Source organism: Schistocerca cancellata, chromosome 12 (assembly GCF_023864275.1).
Source record: "Schistocerca cancellata isolate TAMUIC-IGC-003103 chromosome 12, iqSchCanc2.1, whole genome shotgun sequence".
NCBI classification, from domain to species: Eukaryota; Metazoa; Arthropoda; class Insecta; order Orthoptera; family Acrididae; genus Schistocerca; species Schistocerca cancellata.
In genome coordinates this window covers 154,137,095-154,164,854 of record NC_064637.1, presented here as the reverse complement: position 1 = coordinate 154,164,854, position 27,760 = coordinate 154,137,095, and the positions used below count along the sequence as shown (strand labels likewise).

Below are 27,760 nucleotides of genomic sequence, written 5' to 3'. Positions count from 1 at the left end.
ACTATATTTTAGTCACTCCACTGAGACTTCATATCCGATTTTTGATGACAGACAAGGGACAAACATACAACAAGACATCAACTCCTATTTTGCAAAATATGAGTTTATAAATATTGCATGTGCTAACACATCCTGGTTGAATTAAATGTTTAGCTTCTGGTTGAATTAAATGTTTAGCTTCCTGTGAAAATTCTACCTCATAATGAGTACTGTGAACCTGTTGGTCAAAAATTGTCTGTTAGCTGGTATTTGTTATCCAGCAACTTGTGGCTCTGTTGTCTCGAGATTTGTTAAGCTTCAAATACAAAGTGGGAAGTTTTATGGGGAGAAATGACCTTAGTTGGTGGTAGAACACACCCATCTCTGTGTTTTAAAATAATTTTTATTCGCCTTTAACCATTCAAGGTTGAGTAATTCATTTACTGCAAGGGTCTTCAAAAAGTAAGTTACACATTATGATGGTTGGTGAAATAACTTCTGTTGAATGGTGCACTGCAATTCAAGTTGACACAGATAAATGACACTTTATCCGTACGGCCTTCGTCCAAGTGTTGGTACCACTCCACTGCATATGGACACAACTTTGTATTTGCTCCATATATTGTGAGAATTTGATGGAGAATCTGTGTGCAGTTCACATGTTTTGCCCAAAGAAATCATACTGTGCCACTTACTTCAGCTTTGTACTGTGTTTCCTGCAGCAGCACAGTTACACTGGCACACTTGTTACCTATGCAGCAGCAGAACTGTATCCAGGGAAAGTTGGAAAATGTATTCACTTCTTGTTCTACAGCATTAATGTGGGACAAAGTGTGTTATGTAATTCCTGAATTCCCTTCGTTCTATAATTTATCAACACTATAAGCTAAATGTATCACATTGCCACTTTTTGGGACTTCTCTGCATGTCTCACATTGAACTGATATTTCGCAGTGCCTGGAGACCTGCCCAGCGGGGAAGTTTGGAGCCAACTGCTCCCAGAACTGCACCTGCAAGAACGGCGCACAGTGCTCGGCTGTCGACGGCTCCTGTGAGTGCACGGACGGTTGGAAGGGCGCTGACTGCTCCCAGCGCGCGTGTCCTGACGGGCTGTTCGGGCCGGGATGCAAGAGCGTCTGCGAATGTGACCCCAACAACACTGATATGTAAGTCAGTGTGTTTCTGAAGGTTATATGGTGTTGACTGCAGTAGTCTTTATTTAGAGGTATTGGCAAAACAGTTTGGTTTGTGGGGGCATAATGTGATTAATAAACAAATTTTGAAAGGATTTTTCCTCGAGTGAACAAAACTCAATTTTTTTTCCTGCTCCTCATCTCTCCCTCCTCATCCCTTCCTCCTCCCTACCCCCCTCTTCTCTCCCATCTTGTCTCTTCTCTCCCCCCACCCTCTCTCATCCCCCACCCTGTACCCTCCAACATGTCCTGTCCCCAACACCCTCCCCACCCTCTTCCCTTGCCCAACCTCTCTCCCTCCCCTTCTTCCCCACCATCTCATTCCCCACCTTCTCCCTCATCCCCTTCATCCCCAGCATCTCATTCCCCACCCTCTCCCTCCTCCCCATACACTCCCTCCTCCCCACACCCTTTCTCTCTCCCACACTCTCCCAACTTCTCCTCCTCCTCCATACTCTTCCCCTCCCCTAACATCTCACACTCCCTCAACATTTTCCACCCAATGCTTCCTCTCATCTCCCAGCATCTTCCCCATCCCCCTACTTCTCCCACTACCTAAACATTTTCCACCTAAAGCCTCCCCTCATCCTCTCCCCCCTCTCCCAAGCTACTCCCCCTCCTCCTGCTACCACATCTGCTCTAGCCTCTGCCCCCTCCCCCAGTCTCTCCCCCCTCCACAACCTCTCCTTCTCCAGTACCTCTCCTCCTCCCCCACATTCCCCAACCTACCCTCTCCCCCATCCTCTCCCCCCTCCCTCTGCCTCTACACCCCTCTCCCAGCCCCTCCCTTGTCCCCAAGCCTCTCCCCCCTCCCCTAGCCTTTTCCCCATCTCTCAGCCCCTCCCCCTGCTGTTCCCACTCCCCATCCCCTTCCCCCTCCCCCGGCCTCTCCATCCACTCACCCACTGCCCCTTCTCACACACACACACACACACACACACACACACACACACACACACACACACACACACATTGTAATGCTACATCTAGATTTCATTTTCTTGTTATTATTTCCTCCAGAATGTAGAGCATGATGGTTTAGTTTGTTAGAAATAATAAATAAACTGGTACATTACCTACTTTTTGTTGGATCATTAAGTCACTGGAGGTTAATGAAACATTACCTGTGTGACGGAATTTATGCTGACTCGCTCTGTCTGTCACACTTTTTCCAGGGAGTGCCTCAAACAGAATGTTGACACACATAACAAGTAATGGGATATACAATGTATCCATGTATAAATAACAGAACTTTTCGGGATATTTGCATGTTTTTGTTCCTTTCAGTTGATATTAAATTATAATGTACAATTGATTTTAACATCCATTCACTCATTTAAAGATGAACAATGTACAGAAAGTTCAGTATAATACACACAGGAAACTCCCCAAAATGTAATCCTCCGGATTTTTGTAATCCCCATCCTTTTTCCTCTCTCTCCTCCCAGTTATGAAAAATAAGATAACATTGTCACTGTTGCTTTTTTACAAATCTGTTGACATTGAAAGATATTTTTCTTGGTGACATTACCTTTGTACTGGTCAGCAGTTGTGTCTCATAATTTATCAACTGCTATTTCTTTTTTGTTTTATGGAAATACGTTATTGTAGTGTCGTTCGGTTGTGGCAGCTGGTAACACTTGCGCAGGTGCCACCCGTGGACAGGAGCGTGCGACTGCAAGGCAGGCTGGGACGGCGTGACCTGCTCGAGGCCGTGCCCACTCTACACGTACGGGAAGGGTTGCGACAAGCAGTGCGACTGTCAGAACGACGCGCAATGCTCCCCCGTCAACGGGACGTGCATCTGTGCCGCAGGTCTGTACGGGTGCTGGCCGGCTGTCGGAGCTCACTTCTCTTGGCATTCTCACCTCTGGCAAGCTTACATTCGTGTTCCGGATGTTCTAATTCCATCGGCCATCAGAGTACAGGTTGCACACCTTTCCAGGGCTCCTAAGCAGAGGATGCCAGGGCTGGAAGCTTGTAATCGGCTCTTAGCGCGTTATCTGCTGAGATTAGCCTCACCTCCTTTTCCCGCCGGAATGCGTCCTATCGACAGTTCCCATCTTTTAGTCCGTAACTTCTTTTCTCGGTGATTCTATTCATTTCCTCCTCATTAACTGCATATCTGATTTGTAGCTTTCTTCTGCAGCATTACATTTTAAGTGTGTCCGTTATCTTCTTGTCTGTACTACACTGACTTAACAAATATCATGAGATGATGCAGGTGCGTTGTTTGCATACCACACTCCCTCTGTGCCAGCTGCAGTTGTACAGGACACTTCTGAGAAGTGGTTGTGCAAATGATTTGTGTAACATGCAACATCATTGTGAGCTGATGGCTTCCGAATGGGTATAGTGTGCGGTGCCTGAAGGATGGGAATTTTGATTTTGACAGTGGTGCAGGAATTTGGCTTCACTGGTTCAACCATGTGCAGGGTGTATCGTGAATGATTGAATGATGATGCCACAGTCCACAACAGATGAACTACTGGCCGTCCAGCCACCCTCAATGACGGTGACCGGCGATGTCTAAGGTGGATCTTCAGTAGTGACAGAAGGACAACAGTACAACAAATCACAGCTCAATTCAACACTGCACATGCTAGGCATGTCTCCCAGTGGACAATCCATAGGCATACGGGTTCCTTGGGGTATGGGAGCCATTGCTGCACACGGGTGCCACTGTTAACCCAACGTCATTGGACCTAGTGGCTTGCATCTGTCGCCAACTGCTAGGGATGGGAGCAAATGCGTAATGTGATACAGTTAAATGAATCACGATTTAATCTGTACCGTGCCAATGGGAGGCACCGTGTATGGTGCAAACCCACACGAATCTATGGATCCTGCCTTCCAAGAAGGATTACATATTTTCAAAAATACAATGTTGTAGTATCCTCTTGCTTTCAGCCATTAGCACTAATGATGTAGCAGGGCCTGCTTTCTAATGTTACAAAGCCAGAGCAGTCAATCACCCAGACTGTAGCACCTGCAACTACTGAAAAGGCTGCTGCCTCTCTTCAGGAACTTGAGATTAGTGTGGTGTCTCGACAGATACCTCTCCATTGTGGCTATCAATGGAACTTTTTCAGTTCATCTGAGATGGAGTGTAAGCTCCATTATAGTAACTGCTTTTTCGATCATACCATTTTCCATTCTATTCCCTTTCCGCTTCTCTTTTTCTTGTATGATATGTTGTAACACCATGCTTTGGTCTCTCTCTACCATCACCATTTACTGTTGGTTTATTTTTTCTGTTGCTGGCGATCTTTTTGTCAGCAATGTTTAATAATCCCAGTCCTCTTCTCACACCAATTGATCATTGATTTTATCTCTCTATCTCCCTCTCCCTCTCCCTCTCCCTCTCCCCCTTCATTACTGGTTGTTTGTAGTTATCTCTGGCATATCCATAACTTATTGACAGAGCTATTTTTCACTTGTAATTGGTAATATTTTCATTTATCTCAACTGCCAGCATTTTGTCGTTGATTTACCTCTCACTAAAATCTCATCTCCTTTCCTCTTCTGAAAGATAAGGTGATTTTTATTTTCTGTTAATGTGTGTGTTAATGAGAAATGATTAAGAATACGTTTTTTCTTTGAGGGAGAATTAGAAAGTAGCACACAATAATTTTTCCTCCCCTTGTAGTGCAGCTGGAATGTTGAAGAATATTGGAAGAAAGCAGACCACCTGGAGGCATTGCTATGGTCCATTCAGTTGTCACTGTACATGCCATGCGTGCCCCTGTGGACTTTACATTGTTTGTGCCATTTGGCTCACAAATATTCAGCTACACTTTGCTGCTCTTCACAAATGGACAACAGTAACATACACGCCATTTTTGTTTCTTAGTTCAGGCTTCTCTCACAAGAGCTGCACATGAAAACAAAACACTCACTGTAGCGTAAACTTCAGAATACATTGTTGTGAAATTTCAACATTTCAGCTGCAGTACCAGGACAGAAAAAAATTATTGTGCTTTATTTTCCAATCCTCCCTCGTTTATTTTCTTGGGTTGTAGTCTCTGTTCAAAGATTCTTTTCTAAAGCATAAATGAGTGATTGATTCAGTCTTATAGTAGTAGTTTATTACTGTGTTGTAGTTAACTTTTAACAAATTGCAAGCAAATTTTACATGGAGAAATATGTTAAACCTCAACAGCTATTGAGATACAAAGTTTCAGCAGCAAATTTGATTTAATTAGATGCTGTAATTCATCCAGCCATGGCAGTGAAATTAATGCAGTAGTTGCAAACTGTTTACAAATAAATTTTCTGATATTGTGGTAAAGTAAGATGTTTAATTGGTAATATATTTACTTTCTAATTTGTAATTTGTTTTATGTTGCATCCAGTGTTCTTCAAGCTTTCATCTGTTACAAAAACAAAGTGTGTGTGTGTGTGTCAACTGTTAACATTTGAACAAATTCTTCCTGTTCAGCATGTTTTATGACTGATGAGGTCTGTCGATTCTCTCTGATTGTGTGTTTCACATGTGTGTTCGCTATTATATTGGATTTTATAATACTTTAGCTGGTCCTGACTTAAGTAAAAAAAAAATTGCTTGACAGAAAGAAACACATATTGGCTATGTTTTCTGCTTGCCTGAGTCTTCTAATCTTGCAGCCTTTAGATTCTACTTGTGCGTTATTTGATTGAAAACAACATTTTTTTGTATCTCAAAGATTGAAATAAAATCCATACAAGAATTAACTAGGCATACAGCAGATATCTTGAGAAAATTTTCCATCATAGAAATGTATTTTTACTACTCATTGCTGTGACTGCAAATGCTTTAGGAGAACTGTTTCTGGCTTTTCCTCTTAACATGAACTGTCAAAACACTGCAACAGTATTGATATTAATTGTCAGTTCCACACACTGCAGTTTTCAGCTTATAAGCTTTCTTCTAGCCACTTGGACAATATTTCAAATAATTTTGATAAACGACATTAAAATATTTTCATGTTTCTGACATATTGCAAATCACAACATTACTGAAAGTGCAAGCTTTGTGCTCTCTTAGAAAAGTGTGTCGAATGAAACTTGTGCATGAATGCAATTAAGACTTTTCTTGTGTTAATAGGTAATCATCATGTATATTCAAAGCTTTACATGAAGAAATGGTATAATATAACTTGCATTGTTTGAAACTCTTAGTTAAGGCATGTTCAGAACTAATTAAATTGACACCAATAGTAAGGAAAATCCTTTTTGGACAGTGCATGATAACTAAAGGTATGCATGTTAAAACACTGCATGGGGTACAAATGCATGTAGTTTTTGTGTGTGTGTGTGTGTGTGTGTGTGTGTGTGTGTGTGTGTGTGTGTGTGTGAGAGAGAGAGAGAGAGAGAGAGAGAGAGAGAGAGAGAGAGAGAGAGAGAGCATGTGTGCATTGTCATGATACGTATCATCAGAATGACAAATGCTTGTTCTGCTGGCAGCTGTTGCAATTTTGTGATTAGACAGTGATGTTACAGTTACATAACTGCTTGAGGGGATGAGAATAGGTCAATTTTCAATTTGAAAAATGCAATAATACTCCCACAAACATGGCTAAAGATGGACTCTGAGCAAACCAAATAAAACTTCATACATATACATCCATACAGAACAAGTAAACAAGTAACTGAAAATTGTCTTACTCAAGAAAATTAATCAAAAATGTATCTGTATCTTGATTTTCATTTTCATTTATTTTTAATGTAAATATCTGCATAAACCCAAGGAAAAATGTTAAGAGATTATGTTCATACATTCTGAAGGCTTTCCACTATCCATTTGTGACATAACACTGTGGGAAATGCAAAAATCAGCAATATATTTAATTCATTTCTATTAACATAAACATCCTGTAAATTAAAGTTCAGGCAATGGGTTTAAACATAGATTTATGATGTTTTCGTGGTCAATAGAATTGACTCTTGGTGAAGATTTATAGTTTTGAATTTAGTAACAATCTGTCGGTTTCAGTAATATGTACTGTACAACATCAATACTATTGATGTAGATATGAAAAAGGTGTGACTGTCTTTTCCTGTGTGGCACAGCAAGGATTCAAACTTACCAAGGAGTAAAAATCAGGGGAATGGCAGCAATATGAACTTCTGCATGTGCTAAAGCAAATTGGCTTCATATGGTCTTACTTATCAAGGAAGGATTTGCGGCTGTCTTGTGGTACAGGCTCATTTCGAATTTCCTTTCTTGCTGGCTTTTTGTGTTATTTTGTGTCATTTTCAGCATGAGCTTTTCACGAATGTAAAAGCTGCTGGTGTTACAGATTTTATTTTTGTACTAAGACATAATAAGACTTATGAGGGGCCACTATGGACTGGACCTCTTCAATTTTTTTACAGGATTTGGAGGTCAGTGCCTGCTTTTCAATTTCCTAAAGTAGTACGATAAAAAGGAACCTCAAAAATATGACCTTTGAAGATCCCAGTGCCATTATTAAATACAAAAAACTTAGAGCTTTTAACAGAGCTGCTCAAAGGTGTGTGTGTAGCATCTTTGTCTTCTAATCATGAGATTGCCAGTTCAGTTCTGATGAGACATAACATTTTTCTCTTTTATTTGCATTCTGTATTTATCATCAAATTGAAATGTTGATTAACAAATACTGAACATTTTTTTTTAAATTAAATAATATTTTATTTTTAATTATTGATTGCATGAAAATGTGATTATTCATAATAATCAAAATGTACAAAAATACAAATTTTCGTATTGTAAGATAAGAAAAATCTACATGATGTTTAAAAAAAAGTAGCACACATTCCTACTGGTTGTAGTATTGCTCAAAACTATAGGCAAATACCATGTACAATTGTGTGTTCAAGAACCAATACCTGTTGACATATGGGCCATTTTACTTGCGATGAGTTATGTGTACTGTTTGGTGGTGTAGGCAGGACTCACATAGTAAATTACCACAATAGGCCTGTGTGGGCAGAAGCCAATCTGTGAGCAGTTGTGGAGTTGAAATATCAGGATCACTTCCGTGTCATTTTAGAGGCAGGAATTGTCAGTGACACTCATTAGGCCACGTTTTTTATCTAGCAGATTAACTAACGGGTGCTGTATATCGCTGGTTTCTGCACAAGGAATTACTGACAATTTTGGAGAATACCTACCCTTGCAGGAATATGGTGACGGCAGTTTATGCACTACTATCTGTACCTGGCCACACTTTGCTGTAGCTCACTGTGCTTAAATGGAAAAGAAAGAACAGAGAAAGTACATGTTTCTAATATGTGTGGGATTTGAACATACATCCTAATTTTTGGTAACAATGTTTTCTATGTTTGTACTTACAGAAACTGTAAATGTTCCTAATTGCAGATGTCCAAAAGTTTTTGACCAAGGGCTTTGAAATTTTGACACAATGTTGCATTGGAATATGCATTTGTTTTTGTGTATCTAATATATGTAATATATAATGTTTTATTAATTTAATAATAGGAAAATGTTGCAAAAAATCTCAACGTTATAAGGAACCTAAAAACATACCTATATTAGAATGCAAGTTTGTGACAAAATTCCAAAGCAGTCAGTCACGAAGTTTTGGAGACATGAAATTTTGAACAAATGAACATATATATTTTTACTTATATAGATGATGATGGTGGTGGTGATTTTTGGTGATGATGATGTTTGGTTTGCGGGGCGCTCAACTGCGCAGTCGTCAGCGCCCGTACAAAGTCCCAATCTGTACACAGTCCAAACTTCATACTTTCACAAAGTATGATGAAATGATAAGAACACAAACACCCAGTCTGAGGCAGAGAAAATCCCTTTATATAGATGGGGCAGGGCTCCATTTCTTTGGATTGTGAAACAGTACCTCACCACAATTATTCGCAGGTGATAGATTGATGAAGAAGGCTCAGCAGTGTGGTCTACTCATTCACCAGACCAGAGTCCATTGGATTTCTATCTGTGGGGACATTTAGAGGCATTGGTGTATGCCAAACCTATTAACAATGTGCAGGCATTACAGGAATGTATGACAAATGCATGTGATGCAATCCAAATGGAGACAGGTGTTACTGAAATTCATTGGGCAGAATGGCAGAAGGATGTGTCAGGATGCATGGGAACCACATGCAACACTGCCTACATTATCTTCTTCTACTTACGAGACAGATGGGAATGAGAGAACTGATTGACCCATGTGTCAACAGATATTGGTTTCCAGATATATGATTATAGGAACTTTTCCTCTAGTTTGAGCCAATACTACTGCCTGTAGGCACAGGTGACATCTTTTGAATACCCTTGATATATCAATAATACTGTCTCTGATATTGTTTGTTATTTGTAATCTCTAGAAATAAAAAAAATTAGTTTCTATTTGATGTTTTACATATTTTGATCAAATTTTAATTTACTGTGTATACTCGCATTTTCATGTGATTGGAAGTTGAAAAAGGGCATTATTTTATTTCAAAATTGTGATTCCACGTTTATTAATAGCCATCTCAATTTGACAGTAAATAAATAAATAAGTAATTCAAATAACAGGTAAAACAGTGTGTCTAACAAGAATGAAACCAGCAACAACCTCGTGACTACAAGACAAGAACACTATACATGCAGCTGCAGATGGATCTGTTAAGAACATCAAATTTTCTTGTATTGACAGTGTTCAAAATCTTCAAAGGCAATTTCTTGGAAGTGTTTTGAGATGCTTTAGGAAATTTATGCCCAGGCGTTATTCTTCATATTCTGTAAATAAAAGGGGACAAGTCAATAAGATATCCTTCTGTAAGACTGATAGATTTACTCTCATGAATAGTGTTCCGTTACTTACGTTAAAGACCTTGGACACGTGTCACTGCCTGTATAGAAGAGAGACAATCTCCAGTTAATTTTATTTTGTTTTTATTTTAAAAATCGGATTATGCATTCACAAGACACGTCTCTGCTACTGAGGCTGCTCCAACGTGCCTTTAATAACAGGTAGTAATTAGCGTCATTATTTTTTGTTTTTAGTTTTTTTGTTTTTTTTTGTGTCATAGGGTTTAGGGGGGCCAATTGCAGTGAACACTGCCCTGTTGGCACTTTTGGTGAGGACTGTGCACATCGCTGCAACTGCAAGAATGGTGCCACATGCTTACCAGAAAATGGTCGTTGCATCTGCACGCCAGGCAAGTTTGTTGCTAGAAGTTGTTTCAACACCATGGCTCTTAGTACCAAATTAGAGTGATACTTATGTGAACTTTCGGCTGCTTCTAAAAATGTCAGTCCTGTTTTGAACTTCTAATTTTTGAACCCTTGTATGTGCGAGCTCCGTAAATTAGGAACATCCGTAGTCGCTTACATGAGAATGCTGACTAGAAAAGAACTATCTTCTTCATTGCTAATCGTATGTGAATAAAGGATTGGATGAATGAATATCTGTATGGGGACAGATTACAATCATTAAACATTAAAGGCAGTGGGCAACAGACAAATTTCTTAGAAAAGAGCAATGGCCAGAAGAGGTTTGGGACAAAGTTCTTCTCCCAGAGAGTTAACAAAACACACACACCTGAATTAAGCACTGTAATATATGTGAACAATGTCGTGTACACATTTTTTTTTATTAAATAACTGTGAAAATGGGAGCACTTTTTAACAAAGTTAACTGCTTATTTAGTTCATTAACATTATTTGCAGAGTGTCACATTATAAACTCAAAACAAATATTGTATAGTTAACTTAGCTCATTCAGGGGGTGATTTTTCAGTCATGGGATCATGGTGCATGAGTCTAGATATGAAATATTTCTGCTTCATATTACTTCGGACATTATAAAAATAACCAATAAAATCACTCTTAAGTGAACAATATATGACACCCCGTCGAACAAATACATAAATACACTGAGCCTAAGACACTAATGAGCTCTGTGATCACAACTGTAACTCTATCTTTCAACAATCAATGTATTTCTTACAATGGTAGTAGTTGTTTTAACAATTAGTTGTACCATACTTAAACAATTTTTAACAGACTTCTTGTGACAATGTTCAGTCTACTTCTTTAAACTTGTTAATGTCAAATACTACTACAAACTTCATCTTTCTGATGCAAAATATTCAAGCTATTAACTGAAAGCGTTAACTGTCTTCAACTTTATTATTGCCAGTATGTTGAAATGACTCGTTCTTTATTAAAAATATAGATTGTGTAATAAACTATTAGAAGTCTGAAAAGGTTAAATTTACTCCCTTCCCTCCCTCCCTCCCCCTCTCCCCCTCCCCCTCCCCCTCCCTCTCCCTCTCCCTCCCTCCAACACACATATGCACTTGTCATGCTCTTTCCATGGCAATACTGAATTTGTTACCTCATCCCATAATCCATCTTTGTTCATGCCTAGTTTGTTGCTTTCAGCTTTACCACTTCATTGAGTATTGATCTAATCCCATTATGATATTTACATTCTATCCTGGATTCATCTTTTGTATATTGATTGAAATTATCCTTAGATCAAATTGTCTAATAGCTGCCAGATGTTCAAATCATTAGGTCTTATGTTACCCTTAGATGTTTACTTGAACATGATGACATTTATTGTGATACTGTGGACCAGAAATAACAACAGTGCACCAACAGACATCTAACACAAATAATCTATAAAATTGTGTAGTTGCTTGTGTGGAATGCATTTAGCTTTTCCATTTAAAAATGCTCTTTTACTTACTGTCATAAATAAAATTGTAGCTATTGAATTAAATCTAAATAATTACAGTAATCTGTCATTACCAGTAATACTGCAACATTTTTTAGACAGTATTCAGCTGTATAGAGTGTCAGTTTCCTGTTACCTTGTGGTTTACTGTTGTATGTGAAACATCATAGCTATACAGTGTAGTGTGTGCCAGTTTGAAACTTCTTGGCAGATTAAAACTGTGTGCCAGACCAGCACTTTTACCTGGAATCTTTGCCTTTTGTGGACAAGTGCTCTATTCACTGAGCTATCCAAGCATGACTCGCAACTTGCCTTCACAACTTTACTTCCACCAGTAGGTAGAAGATGAGGTACTGGTGAAAGCAAAGCTGCGAGGACAGGTTTGGAGTCAGTGTTGGGATAACTGGAGCCATAATGTAGATAAGACTTTTCAAGAAAACAAAGCATTGGTATATTATCATCATTGAAACCTCACTCAGCAGTAGTACAGTATAACCGGATGGATAAAAATCTACTCGCCAAACAATGGCGGGAGAAAACACACACAAAAATTATGGAAATGTGCAAGCTTAAGGAGCCACAGGGCTGTGTCTTCTGACAGAAGGGTTGAAGCAAAAGGAACAGGGACGAGGGAAAAGAACTGGTGAGGTTTAGGAAATGGGGAGAGTTATAGAAAAGTTATCCAGAACCCCGTGTCGGGGGAGACTTACCGGATGGGATGAGAATGATTTATTGTTGAGGACTGCACTGGATGAGATTTGAAAGCCTGAGAACTGAAAAGTGAAAGATAGGATAATAAAAAAGACAGAGATTATGCGAAAACATTGTGAAAGAGTTAGTAAGAGCAGAAATCCAAGTGTGTAATACATGATAGACAGGTTGCCAGGAGTGGGGGAGTCAAGGGGGAGAATAGGCAGGTTAGAAACTAAATTATACAGAAAACTAAAAGGGAGTGAAGAAAGGAATAGTTACTGAGAAGAAATGCTGAGACCAAGGAAATTATCATAAATTTAGACCACATGGGTGGCAAGAGTCAAAGACGTAACACCAGTTTCTACCTGTGGAGTTCTGATAACGTGATGTTATTGGGAAGAACCCAGATGGCATGTGTACTGGCACAGCTGAACAGTGTTTACATAACAGCTGCTACATGACGTGTGTTGTTTCACAGGTGGCTCTTCCTTTAATAGCATTTTTTTGCCAGTTATGTTCGTGGTATAGATGGTGGTAGGAGGGAGGGTGCATAGGGCAAGTCTTACAGTGGGGATGGTCATAGGGGTAGGAGACATAGGGTAGGTAAATGGGTGCAGAAGGAATACAGTGGCCACCAGGGTATTATGCAGATTGGATTGCAGTGACGGAGGATGAAAAGCTATTCTGGGTGTGGTGGGCAAAGTGTGAGACAGGATGGGCATCATTTCAGGCCATGATTTCAGGAAGTCATAGTCTTGTCAAACAAGCTACTTTGACAAGGCTATGGTTTCCTAAAATCATACCCAGAAATGAGGTCCATTCGATCTGACACTCTGCCCACCACACTCAGAATAGCTTTCCATCCCTGCCCCACCTCCCACCCTTCCCCCTCCCTTCCCCACTCCCAAATCTCTGCATTTCTGTGAGGAGACCGTGTGCTCCTTCAGCAGCCATTTCCCTATCCTGTGGATCCTGCTCCTGAGACAGTCCCTGGTGTCAGACTTGCCCCTAGTCGAGCTCTGTAACTGGTAAAACATATACTATCAAAGGAAGAACCACCTGTGAATTGACACATTTTATGTACCATCTTTTGTATAGATGTGGTTTGGCGTTAGTCATCAGTATGACTGTCACCAAGTAATCAGTTACAATGAATGTGCACAGATAGAGAGTGTATACTGGCAACATGTAATATCCTGTTGGAGAGCATGTTCTTCAATACAACAGTCATGACCCAGTGTTTTTTTCACCACACATGCCTTCTGGAGCCCCACATACTTCACCTTTGGAGTATGTTTCAGGTTGCAACGCCATTTAACCCACACACTGTGGTGCACCCATTATCTGTACTGCAGCGGAACTGTGTCTTAGGAAACCCAGAACATGTAGTCTCCTCTGACAATGCTACACTGCTGTTTTTGTACAATGGTCTTAGTGTGGGATAACATTTGTAATTTACATTTTGAAATCCTTCTGTATGTATCTTAAAATATATTTATATCCTAATTTTTTAATGATCCCTCGGTTTTTGGGCATTTGCGGATGTTGTGACTCGCCGATTATTCAAAGTGCCGCCGCGCAATTACGCACGTCCTCTACGTGCGGCGCTGTCTGCCAACCATGCAGCAGCCGCGCCACCTAAGCGGTCAGCCGAGCAGCGGCCGCTAGACTGAGACTCAGTGTTTAATCGAATGCCGACTTGCACACAGGTCAATTTACTCAGTGACTTATATGTGTTGTTGTGTTGTCCGAAAATATGTGTTAGACTTGAAGATTTAACAATTGGCGACGAGGATGGGATTTTTCCTTTTCACCGTTGACTCAAAGGGTTCCATGGCTACTGTCGAGCAGCTCTTGCAAAATCTCCTTGAACAGAAAACGCTTCTAACAGCGGCGATTCGTGATTTCGTCGCGGCGTCAAATGCGGGGCGTTTCTCGTCGTTGGCTGTACCTCCTTTTCCACCTTACGACGAGACGGCAGAAGACTGGTCTGATTATGAAAAACATCTTCGACAGCACTTCTTGGCATTTCATGTCACGGATGAACAACCATGTAAATCTCTGTTCCTTTCCTGGATTTCACCTCAAATGTATCGGTTGTTGTCGCAATTGGCTCCTTTGAAGGGTCCTGCGTCTTTGTCCTTTGCTCAAATGTGCTCCCTTCTGTCTGTCTATTTTCAAAAACAAACGCATGTGGTAGCCTCTCGTGTTGCCTTTTATCGTTGTCAAAAACAACCAAATCAGTCCTATGGCGCTTGGGCTGCTGAACTTCACGGCCTCAGTCGAAAGTGTCAATTTGTTACTGACGTTCACAAAGAATCCTATGCAGATTCCATGGTACGGGATGCTATTATTCGGTCGGTGCCCAACAAAGAAGTTCGGCATCTTGCCCTTCAGTTGGCGAATCTGATGATGAAGTTCTCTCCATTGCGCAGTCTTTTGAAATTTCTCACGCCGCTGGGGCGCAAATAGAGGCGTGGGGTGACGTCGGGGAAATACAACCTCTGTGCGCTGTTGACGATGCGTGCGGCGCGTCCCCGCCGGCCGACATGGCCGTAGTACGCTCCCACGCGCAGCCTCGGCCTAGCCGTAAACAACCCACTAAGAAACTGCAGCAAAATCCCCGGCAACTTCCTTCATGTCCGCGGTGTTTTACGAAACATTCACGCAAGGATTGTCCCCAACGTTGGGCTGTGTGTCACAATTGCAAAAAGAAAGGTCATGTGTCTTCCGTTTGTAAATTTGACCGCATACATGATGTTCATGAACATGACGCTGACTCTGATTCAGTGTTGTCTGTCAATTGCACTTCTTCCCTTTCAGGGAAGTTATTCCTCACTGTCCAAATCTTTGGTCGAGATGTTCACATGCAAGTGGATACCGGTTCTGCTGCCACTATAATTAATTCTCAGACGTATCTTCAGCTGGGTTCTCCACTCCTGTCCCCTGTCACTCGGCAATTACGGACGTACAATAAACAGAAGATTTCTCTCTTGGGACAGTTTAATGCTGAGGTATCTTACAAATCCATCATTCACATTGTTCCCATATTTGTGGTCGACCAGAGCAATGCAGAAAATCTTTTTGGTTTCGATGCCTTTCGCATTTTTGGGTTCTCCATAGATGACTCTGTCAATATTGTCTCTGACGCTATTCCTTATGCTCAGCTGGATTCCTTGTCGACGACATTTTCGTCCCTTTTTTCTCCTGGGTTAGGCCGTGCAAACGACTTTGAAGCTCATATCACGTTCAAACCCACTGCTCGCCCTAAGTTTTTTCGGGCTCGGCCCAATCCTGTGGCCCTTCATGATCGGGTAAAACAGGAGTTGGATCGTCTCACTGCTTCAGGGGTCTTGCTTCCTGTCACTTCCAGTGAGGGGTCCTCTCCTGTCGTCGTAGTTGCTAAGCCCAATGGTGATATTCGTCTCTGTGGCGATTTCAAAGCCACTGTAAATGCTCAATGCCTCATCGACACTTATCCTATGCCCCGTCCTGAAGAACTGTTCACTAAACTCGCTGGAGGACAGTATTCTTCTAAAATTGACCTGTCGGAAGCTTATCATCAACTTCCTCTCGACGCTGCTTCCCGGCAGTTTCTGGTCCTTAACACGCCTTTCGGCCTCTATCAATACCAACGCTTGCCATTCGGGGTTGCTAGCGCCCCTGCTCTCTTTCAGCGATTCTTGGAACAATTATTGCTCCCTGTTCCAGGGTGTATCAATTACATGGACGACATTGTTGTCACTGGCTCCACCACTGAAGAACGTCTTCAAAATCTCCGCACACTTTTTAATGTCTTACAGACTGCCGGTCTTAAGTGTAATCTTCAGAAATCACAATTTTTTCAGGCATCTATCACGTACTTGGGGTTTCAACTCTCTCGGGATGGTATTCGTCCGCTTCAACACACTGTTGCTGCGATTGATGCCCTTCCTCGCCCTACATCTGTTAAGGAACTGCAGGCCTTCTTGGGGAAAATAGCATACTATCACAAGTTTTTACCGTCTGCGGCGTCGGTGGCTCAGCCGTTGCATCGCCTGTTGCATAAAAATGTGCCTTTTCACTGGTCCGCGCCATGTGACACAGCTTTCCGGAAATTAAAGACTATGCTGAAACAGGCCCCGTGCCTGGCTACTTATCGACCTAGCCAACATCTTGTTCTTGCCACCGACGCCTCTCAATACGGGGTCGGTGCAGTCTTTGCGCACCGTTTTTCTGACGGTTCGGAACAACCCATCGCTTATGCCTCCAAAACGCTCACGGATGCCCAACAGAAGTATTCTCAAATTGAGAAAGAAGCTTTGGCCATCATTTATGCTCTTCATAAGTTTGGTGTTTTTCTCTATGGCTCAAAATTTCATCTTGTTACGGATCACAAACCACTTGTTTCCTTGTTTCATCCATCAACGTCACTTCCCGACAAGGCTGCACACCGCCTCCAGCGTTGAGCTCTTTACTTGTCCCGTTTCAATTATGAGATTCACTTCCGGCCAACGGCTCAACATGCAAATGCTGATGCTTTGTCTCGCCTTCCCATGGGTCCTGATCAGGCATTCGATAGGGACGAACTTTTGTGTTTCCACCTGGATGTTGCCGAGCAGCAGGTTGTGGGCGGATTTCAAAATGTAAATTACAAATGTTTTCCCACACTAAGACCATGGTACAAAAACAGCAGTGGAGCATTGTCAGAGGAGACTACATGTTCTGGGTTTTCTGAAACACAGTTCCGCTGCAATACAGATAATGGGTGCACCACAGTGTGTGGGTTAAATGGCGTTGCAACTCCAGAAGGCATGTGTGGTGAAACAGACACTGGGTCACGACCTGTTGTATTGAAGAACATGCTCTCCAGCAGGATATTACATGTTGCCAGTATACACTCTCTATCTGTGCAAATTCATTGTAACTGATTACTTGGTGGCAGTCATACTGATGCATAACGCCAAACCACATCTATACAAAAGATGGTACACAAAATGTGTCAATTCACAGGTGGTTCTTCCTTTGATAGTATATGTTTTACCAGTTACAGAGCTCGTAGGACAAGTGCAAGTGTACACCTCCATTTTCACAAACTGAAGGAAAGTGGAACAGTTGTTGGTTGAACACTATTTTATTGTTTACAACCATTATTAGAATAATATAATTTCATCTTCTGTAAAAGTCCATTTTATATCAAATTTGTTAATATGGTGGTTGCACACCTTCGGGTTTTGTATCTAAATGTACGTGTTCTGTGCCTCCTTAGTCTTAGAGTATCCATATTTGGTTTTCCCATTTGCAGCTTTAAACCATCCATCTACCATAGCTGCATGCAGCAACTTAGTTTGCATCGCATGTAGGGCATGCTCATACTTGTGTCCCCCTCAGCTGATTACAGTTTTGTTGTCAGTTTGGCCATATGAGCAAGACAGTGGTTGAGCTCCTATGTAGGTGTCTTTCACATATTGTGTGGTTCTCCACATGTTCTTTTTAATATTTCTTAGGTGTTTCATGGTTCTGCAGATGGTAGTTCTCTAAAGGGTCTTTATCTATTTTGGTAACTCCTTAGGTTCACTGTTTTATGAAGTGGGACACAGAACTTTTGCTCCACAGGTAACATAGGGCAAGATGTAACCTTAGTTCTTATATGCTTCGTGTGAGTAATGCCCAGTCATCAGTTTGCTGTTAAAGTTTTCATGACTGCTTACCCATAATTGTTACATATTGTTGCCATCAGTACAGCGTATACTAGAAGATGGAATTATGTTATTCTGAAACCAGTTGTAAACAATAAAATTGTATTGGATCAACAACTGTTGTGGTTTTCTTCATTTTGTAAAAATCGTCAAGTACAAAAGATAATGTTATAGATGAAGGATATAACGTGAAAATAAACAAGTCTAAAACAAAGTTGATGGCGTGTGACAAAGAAAACTAGAGAACATGTATGTGGCAAGCTAATTTAAACTGGTGTGAATGAGGTGAGAAATTGTTGCAGCAGGTATGAGGTGGGTACGAGATACCCGAAACTCTGATGACAAATTTTTGGTACTATAATCATGTATTCTTTACTTGGGATATTAATAATGGTGTCTATAAAACAAGATGAGTAAGAGGCCTTCTGAAGAGGGCTATATATTTGAGCTTTTGGTCAAAAGGCCTTCTGAAGAAGGAAAAGAAAACCACACACACACACACACACACACACACACACACACCACAGTCTGTGACCACCCAGCCTTAGTGGCTAGAGACAATGCTCGTATGTGTGCGAGTTGTACTTGTGTGTGTCTGTGTGTTTTGTATTTTTTCTACTTTTGAAGGAGACCTTTTGATGAAAAAGTAAGATATATAGCTGTCTTTATGTTGTGCCTGTCGACAACTCAACATCTTCACCACGTGGCAAGTAGCAATCTATCATTTTCATAATATTGTCGAAATAGTGCTATATACAAAGACAAATTGACACTTGGTGCAGTGGCTGGTTAGAGTGATCGTAAAGGCGTTTTCCATTCACAGTTGCTTCCATCGTCCACCATGGTTTCAACTTAGTTTGTCCATATAGTAGTACTAATGAACATATGTAAAAGAATAAGCAGCTATTCTAGGTTTTGAAACTATTAGCTGCACAATCTGTGACATGGCGCCTGAAACCGCGTGGCCACTCTGTGTGGCAGTAATGAATACCACCTGGTGGTCTGACAGGCACATCATGCAGGAAGGAAAGTACGAGCAGAGGTGGAAAGTAATGCACAATAATTTGACGCCTTTTACCTACTTGTAATATGACCTGGTCATAGAAGTATGTTTGGTTCAAGTATAGCCATCTGCAGACTGCCAATTTCACTTCCTCATCTGTCACAAAGCGTTGACCAGCCAGGGATTTCTTGATGAGACCAAACATGAAAGTCTGACAATGCAATGTCCGGACTGTATGGTGCACCTCCCACCCAAATTTGATGATTTTCTCACAAGTGGGAGCAGCAACATGGAGACGAGTATTGTCACGAATAAGTTTGACACCGACAGCATTAATATTGTGGCATTTGTCACAAAGGGCACAATACAATGTAACCGAAGTTTTAATGTAGGCTGCAGCTTTCACAGTGGTCCTGTGTTCAGCAAAGTCCACCAGTAACACACTGTGCATATCCCAGAACACTGTTAGAAGTGCTTTCCTGGTAGAGCGACTCACTTTGAATTTTTTTGTACTGGGGAATCAGCATGTTTCCACTCTGTAGAGGCCTGCTGGGTTTTGAATGTAGTGGTACACCCACGACTCATCACCAGTGATGATTCCTTTCAGAAAGCCATGCCCTTTTGAGGTGTAATGCGTCAAGTGATTGAAACTTGGCATCATTCACTTGTCCTTGCCAGGTTCTTAAGCACCAAGTGAGCAATAACTTTATGAAATTTCAACGTGTCATGAACAATATTGTACACAGTACCAGGATATTTTGAACTGCTGTGATACGGTTTGCAGCTGCATACACGGCCATTCAAAATTGCTGCCTCAGTGGCTCCAACACTCTGCGGGGATGCAGCTTTTACTGGCTACCTGAAGTGTTGTGAATCATTGAGTTTCACGCAACCCTCTTGGAAGAATGTGCACCACCTGCTACAATCCATACAGTCATCTCTGTATGTGCCACACTTGTCCCTGTGAATTTCATTCAGTTTATGCCGTTAGGTCCACAGGTATCAAACTAAACTTTGCTGCTCTTCGCAAGCAGACATAAGTAACACATGTGCCATGTTTGTTTCGTAATTCAGATTTCTGTCACTAAAGCTGCACATAAAAACAAAATACCTTCTGTGGCGCAAGCTTCAAACTATACCGTTGTGAAATTTCAGCATTCCAACTGTAATACCGTGGGAGAAAAGATTATTGTCCTTTACTTTCTGATCCTGTGTTGTATATAAGCAGAGCAGAGATGAATGTGGAATCATTCTAATGACAGTACTGGCCACAGATGGGGAAACCCACTTCCATAAGAGACTTTGACAGAAGGCAGATTGTTATGGCATGGCACCTGGGGCTGAGCACCTAGGAAATGGCAAAGCTGGTCAGCAGTTTCTGTGCTACTGCCATAAGCATCTGTGGAAAATGGTTTAAGGATGCTGAAGTCACAAGTAGGTGCAGCTTCGAGTGCAATGAGCATGGAGGTCACTGAGATTGGAATGTGGGTCAATGAAAATGTCACACTTGATCTGATGAATCGTGTTTCGTGATGAATCGTGTTTCTTGTGAAAAGGGTGGATTACTATTCACTGCAAAGACGACAAATTGAGTTGCAGACAGGCACAAGGAAAAGACTGTTACACATTGAGCTTTCAGCCAAACTCTTCTTCAGAAAAGAAAACACACAAGTAGGCACACCCCACGCACAGGTGACCACTATCTCTGGATGCTGTGGCCACAATGCAACTGTCACGTTGAACGAAAGCAACAATGCAGAGAGGGGCAGGGAAGGGGATGGGGGTGGGAGGATGATGATGATGATGATGATTATTATTATTATTATTATTATTATTATTATTATTATTATTGTAGAGGGAAAGGATTAGAGAAGTGGAAGAGATCAGTGGGTGCGCTGGTGGACAGCTGCACACAATGAGTGTGAGGGGATGTGGGTTGGAAGGTGGTGATAGGGCAGAAGGGCAGAAACTGTTGGGTGGAGGATGTGGGGACAGTAGGGTACCGTAAGTCGAGGCTCGAATGATTTCTGGAGTGGATTGCTGGTTTTGTTCAGTGTGCCAGTTGCATTCTGGCTGCAGCAGCCAGAGATAGCAGGGGTGTGTGTGTGTGTGTGTGTGTGTGTGTGTGTGTGTGTGTGTGTGTGTGTGTGTGTGTGTGTGTGTGTGTGTGAGAGGTGTGAGGTGTGAGGTGTGAGGTGTGCCTGCTTGTGTGGATGTGTGTGTTTTCTTTTCTGAAGGAGGCTTTGGCCAGACGCTTGGTGTGTAACAGTCATTTCCTTGTGCCTGTCTGCAACTTAATGAGTCAGCTTTACGGTGAGTGGCAATTTATCATTTCCATAATGTTGTTAATAGTCCAACCTGGACATTCCATTGTTTGAATCATATTTATTGTTACACCAAGTTGATGGTTCTGTCTTGATACACATCATCCATAAAGAACTGCATTTTTTACCATCAGCTGTATAAATAAACCTTTATTCTCTACAAGTTTTAGCACAGAGACCATCATCACTGGAAGAAAGGCAAATGAATTAGATTGAAAAGCTGTTCATGTTTCTATTAGATGTTTCAAAATCCCTCAATGTGACAATTATTTATGTGCTTATCTATTATGTATCATGACTTTAAATAGCAACAAACTGACCATACAATAACACACGACCGAACGTAAGTGACCTATCGTGAAGACTGATCCCAGACTGTGTGTGGCTTTTACCGTCTTTTGTGAACTGGCCGAGCGCACCATGAGTGAGGGCACTGATTTGGTGACCGAGTACACGAGCTCCGAGCAAAGTGACTCTGGACCTTTCCGTCTGGGCAAGTATTGGTCCGTGTATAGAGAAAGGCTAGCAGAAGAACAGAGGGAAAGTTTCAGGGCGATCTTACTTAGAGCTCACATATTTGGTCATCCCTTGCCACACATGGTGTGCTTGGCCAGCTCGTAAATGCAGCAAAAGCTGCACAACAGTGTGGACCTCGTGGGAATATACTAGGATCCGTCTTCATGATAGGTCCTTTACATTTGGTTGCGTTACCATAACACCAATTTGTCACTATTTAATGTCATAGTACGTAATACATGGGCATTTACAGTCACTGTAACATCGAGAACTTTTGAAACATCAAATAGAAAGATGAATTGATTTTCCATCTAATGTAATGGTCTGGGAAGTGAGGATGAATTTGAATTTTGCGCCATTTTCTCTTACGACGGTTGGCATCCGTGGTTTTTACATGTTTATTATCTGCAATCCTTCCCCTTAGTAGCCTGATAGCTTTTGTAGGGTGAGCATTGTTGTTTGATGTTTATTTTTATTATGGAGCAGACGATAACTGAGCAAGATATCCAAGTGCTGAAAAGTTCTTACAAAAACAGTGAAAGCCCCACGACAGTTGTTCGTGAATTGCGTGTGACACTCGGACAGAATGCTGCTCCAAAAGAATCATCAGTTCAGAAGCTGCTCCAGAAGCTTGAGACCACAGGTTCTGTTCCAAATGTTAAGAAAATAGGATGACCATGATTTTTTTTTTCAACACAAGAAAATATCACTATAGTGTGTGGCAATGTGACTGTAAGCCCCAGAAAATCGCTTCGCCGACATCTCGACAATTGAATTTATCACCAAGTTCACTGCATGAAATCCTTTCAAGAGATCTGAAAATGCATGCATACAAGATTCAACTTACACAAGAGTTGAAGCATACAGGTCACAGAAAGAGGCATCGATTTGCTCATTGGGTCTTGGCTCAACAAGTGGAGAATGAAAGCTTCACAAAAAGAATGATTTTCTCAGATGAGGCACACTTCCACCTCTGTGGGTATGTCAATAAGAACAACTGCAGAATTAGGGGTAATGAAAACCTGTGAGTGGCTGTGGGAGATGAAATGCATCCACAGCCCATGACTGTGTGGTGTGGTGTGGTGTGGTGTGGTGTGGTGTGGGTTTTGGGCAAGAGGAGTGATCGGCACGTACTTTTTAGAAAATGATGAGGGAGCTGCCCTCACTGTAAATGGAACATGCCTTCTGATTGGTTTTTCCCTTCTTATTGATGAAAATGATGGTTGTTTGGCTTTGACAAGATGGTGTGACGTGTGACACATCCCCCGAAGCGATTGCTCTGCAGAGTGAAAAATTTCCTCAAAAAATTCTCTCTTTATGTGGCAACCAGGAATGACTTGGCAGATCATGCAATCTTACACCTTGTGGAGATTTGTAAAATCAAAAGTGTACATAAGCAAACTACAAACACGACACGAATTAAAGGATGAAAGAAAAGGATTATTAACAGCATCCCACCAGATGTTTGTGAACACGTCATTGGGAACTTCGGTGAACGCATTGCTCATTGCCATGCGGTGTTGGGTGGTCATATGGAGGATATAATTTTTCATACATAAATGAGAGAAGTTACTTAATGTATTTGGAAAGAAAAAACATTAAATTTTCAATAAATTTTGTATGTTCTATAGCACTTTAATATTCGTCTCTACTTCCCGGACATCCTCTATTTGCATTTTCTTCCAGTGATGACAGTCTGAATGACTGAAACTGGTGGAGAATTAAGGTTTATTGTACAGCTGATGATTAAAAATGCAGGTCTTTATGTTTGTGCAAGCTGTAGGAAGTCCCCTCATTAAAATATTAAACACATCATTCATGCTGATCAAAATATGTACACTGCTACAGGTGCACGCTAGTGGGGGTATATTATGTTTGTGGGGTAGTCACCTGGGCTTTCATGGTGCTTATGGTAGTAATTGCAGGCACCACGAAAACTGTGGACTATGTGAACATTATTACAGACCAGGTGCATCCCTTCACACTTGAAGTCTGCCCTGATAGCGATGTCATCTGGCAGCAGGACAACTGTCTGTATCAGGAGATCAGAATCATGCTACAGTACTTTGAGGACGACGATAGTGAAATCATGGTGTTGTGACAGAAATTTGCCTGATCTGAGACCAATGGAGCGCACCTGGGTTGGTTTTGGGTGTGAGCTTTGTGCCCACAAACCACCAGCTTATAATTAAGAGAATTGTTTGCCTTGTGCATTGGCATCTTGTGTAATGACACCCATATCTATGGGCAAAGAGTGACTGTGCGAAACCCCTGCTCTGTCCAGCCCAGCTCTTGGAGAAAGTAAAAAAAATATAGTGTATTCAGGTGTTCTTTCTTTCATGAAAACAATTTAAAAGTCAGTATGGCACAGGTTTTTAACATGGTCGAATCCGAAAATTTTTTATGGCTACTTAAGGGTGCCATTTGTCTTTCGAAATATTAAAAATACGCCATACACACTGGTCTAGCCCCACCCCCCACCCCCTCCCTCCCTCCCACCCCCACCCTCTCCCTACAAACTATCACATTGGTGCCCTTGACGTGATGGTACTTTATAGCTCCAGAAACCACTGAAGATGAATATCATGGATGCCACACACAGTTGCCACTGTATTGCATTCCAGAGGTAAATAAACACCCTATTAAGCAGGTGGTCATAATGTTTTGGTTCATGAGAGTGTGTGTCTGTCAGCAATACTAAATATTTTACCTCTTTAAGGTAATTACTTGACAGTTACTGTCTCATAGTTTTACAGTTTTCACTAGTGAATTTTCCTTTTAATACACTTTCTATCTTGCATAGCTCTACTTAGAGCACCCAGTGAAGCTTTTAAATTACTTATTTGAGCACTCTTTTTAATACAGGGTGGGAGGGCACGCAGTGCGACCGCCCCTGCAATCAGGAGCACTACGGCAAGGACTGCTCCCAACAGTGCCGCTGTCTGAACAGTGCCGCCTGCAACCCGCAGAATGGTGAGTTGATGGTGAATTTGTAAATGTAATGAGGTAAGACAATCACTGTTCAGTTGTTAAGTGGGCGTACAAGATGTGCTCAAAAATTACGGTGAATGAACTTTTTTAGCAGCTGCTACTGATGCTCCATGATTTGATGTAATTTGTCTGATCGTCTTATCTGATGAGACAGACAGCACTGAATTAGAACACAGTCTGACTTATTAATCAGCATCCAGAGACACTAGAGTGAGGAGGTGTTTACCACGTGTGTTGCATGTTGTGGATTACAAACAATGCCTGAACATTAAGTTGTGTTCCAAGATGCAGCGAAGTGCCAAAGAAAATCGTTAAATGTTGAAATTGGGGTATGGCGATAATAATGCTGAAGACAGTTTTCAAGTGGTATGAGCAATTTAAAAATGGACTTTGTAGAAGATGAGCAAAGGTCAGCACATCCATTAACCTCAAAAGCAGAAGCAGATGTGAAAAAGTGGCAAAAATTTTTCACTGAAGCAGACAAATATCTGAGAGAACTTTACAAGGGCATGCTTCAACTTTTGCAGTACAAGTACAAAGAAAGACACCAGAGAAATTTTCCTTCTAGTGTTGCAGCTATGCACTTCACTGTTATTTTTGAATTGGTACTACTAACTCTATTGGTAACACACTTTGCAGACATTAACTACATGTATGAGGGCTGTTCAAATAGTATCAGACTTTTACTTATATGAATAAGATCAGTCTTTATTATGATACTGCTGTTTGAGGCTGATGATCTTCAAAGTAGTCCCCTTCAGATTCTACACACCTCTCACAATGCTGGAAGCATTGCTGGGAAGAGTCCTTTGAAAGGTGTGCAGCTGCTCTGTCGAATTCTGCATAATGCCTTCCCTGTTATGAAATCTGGTCCGTTTCTGTGTCTTTTTCCAGTTTATGGAAAAACCACAAGTCACTCAGTGCTAGATCAGGGGAAAAGGGAGGCTGGCAAACCATAGCTGTGTTGTGTTTGGCCAAAAAACTCTGAATTATTGAGAATGATGAGTGAGTGCTTCATTGTGGTGAAGGTGCCCACTGCCATAGAGTCTGGCCATTTGCATCTCACCATTTTATGAAGGCGATGCAGGGCCCCATGGTAGTACACCTTATTGACATAAGCACCATCTGGGCTATCCTCTTGATGGACCACACCATTGGAGTTAGAAAAAGGTGGTCAGAACTGCCTTGTTTTTTGGGTCTCGGGTATGATGGATGCTTCCATTGCAGTGACTCGATCTTCATTTCTGTATTGTACCCATAAACCAAGGACTCACCACCAGTGATCACTGTGTTATGAAAGTTGGGATAACTGTTCACAGTTTCCAGTGTCTCTAAATGAAGTTGTTTGAGCTCAGTTGTTAGCAACTTTGGCACAAATTTTGCTGAGATTCTCCCGAGATGTAAATGTTCTGTTAAAATGAAATGAATGGATCCAGTACTAATTACAACCTCGTTTGAAAGTTCTCTGATTGTAATTCATCTATCATGCATCATTAGCATTCTTACATGATCAATAACAACCTCATTTGTGGATGTTGAGAGCCTGCCTGAAGGTGCTTCACTCTTCACTGATGTGCAGTCATCTTTGAAATGGTTCTACTTTCTTTTATCCATGTGGCACTCATTCCTTTGTCCTGAAACATTGGTTGAATCTTGTGGATTGTTTCAACATGAGGATTGCCAAGCTTAAAACAAAATTTGATGCAGTAACATTGTTCCTCTTTTTCTGTCATTTTGCACCAACACAAAATCTGATAACTACCACTTACTTTTCAACAGCTAGCCAGTGAGTGTCATTTCCTCAAGCATGAAAAACATCAGGGGTGTGCACTACATATGCGTAGAGACATAGAGAGCATACTGTCCTCATACCATTGTTGGTTTCAACAATAAAAACTATGGTTTGATATTTTTTGGACAGCCCTCATTTCACTCAGTATACCTGCAAAATTATACCATTGTATGACACACAGTTCAGGAGATATGACATTGTAAATATTGAGATGTGTGATAAACTAGCTTTATCTTAAAATGCAGTGCAAATTAGCCAGACTGTACTCATCCAGCGTTTCATAATGAGAGCAGTTAGGGACTTCATACAAACAGGCTTTCAAACAATTCCTAAACTTCGTCTCTCGTAGGTGCTTAAAGCGAATATTTAACACCGTAACTTATTTCTAGTCGGGTGTTTGAAGCTGTTTTATACATGAGAGTTTGATTCTTTAAAGAACTGGAGGTTTACTGGTACCTTCACAACAAACTTTCTAACACACAAATTTATAGATGTTAACAAATTCTTCTTTTCAGAAAAGCTTTAGTCCCATGCTATAGCCCATCTGCATTTTATATTCTTTCTACTTTGTCCATCGTCAGTTGTTTTCTGACCAAATAACAAAGCTCATCTACTACTTTTATCATCCAATTTTGTGCATCCACAAAGTCTTTCTGCAGCAGCATGTCTTGCGAGTTTCGCATTGCAGGGCACATAGGGTTGACAGCACATTCAGATCTTGCCTGCATGTATTCTGTGGACCTGCAGTGGTAGGGTGGGGTAGTAGTGTTGCGTGTGTGTTGCAGCTGTTAGTTGTGTTATTGTCTTGTGTAAGGTGAGTGGAGTGACAATGCTTACTATTGCAGAGACAGCATTTTTAATGGAAGTGGTTTTTTGTGCAGGAGGAAGTGATACGGAACATGTGAGGCTGCAATT

General features: G+C 41.2%; 1 protein-coding gene across 2 annotated transcripts in view; it reads left to right on the top strand.

The window, feature by feature from the left end:
* Positions 1-27,760, top strand: part of LOC126109414 (protein draper) — a 450,571-nt gene that overhangs the window by 372,567 nt on the left and 50,244 nt on the right. Inside the window, exons 8-11 of one of the 2 annotated variants that reach the window (XM_049914449.1) lie at positions 934-1,145; positions 2,821-2,987; positions 10,194-10,322; positions 24,928-25,035. In XM_049914449.1, the coding sequence (XP_049770406.1) occupies positions 934-1,145; positions 2,821-2,987; positions 10,194-10,322; positions 24,928-25,035 (616 nt within the window). The remainder of the gene's footprint in view (positions 1-933; positions 1,146-2,820; positions 2,988-10,193; positions 10,323-24,927; positions 25,036-27,760) is intronic. The other variant, XM_049914450.1, reaches the window with a different exon arrangement.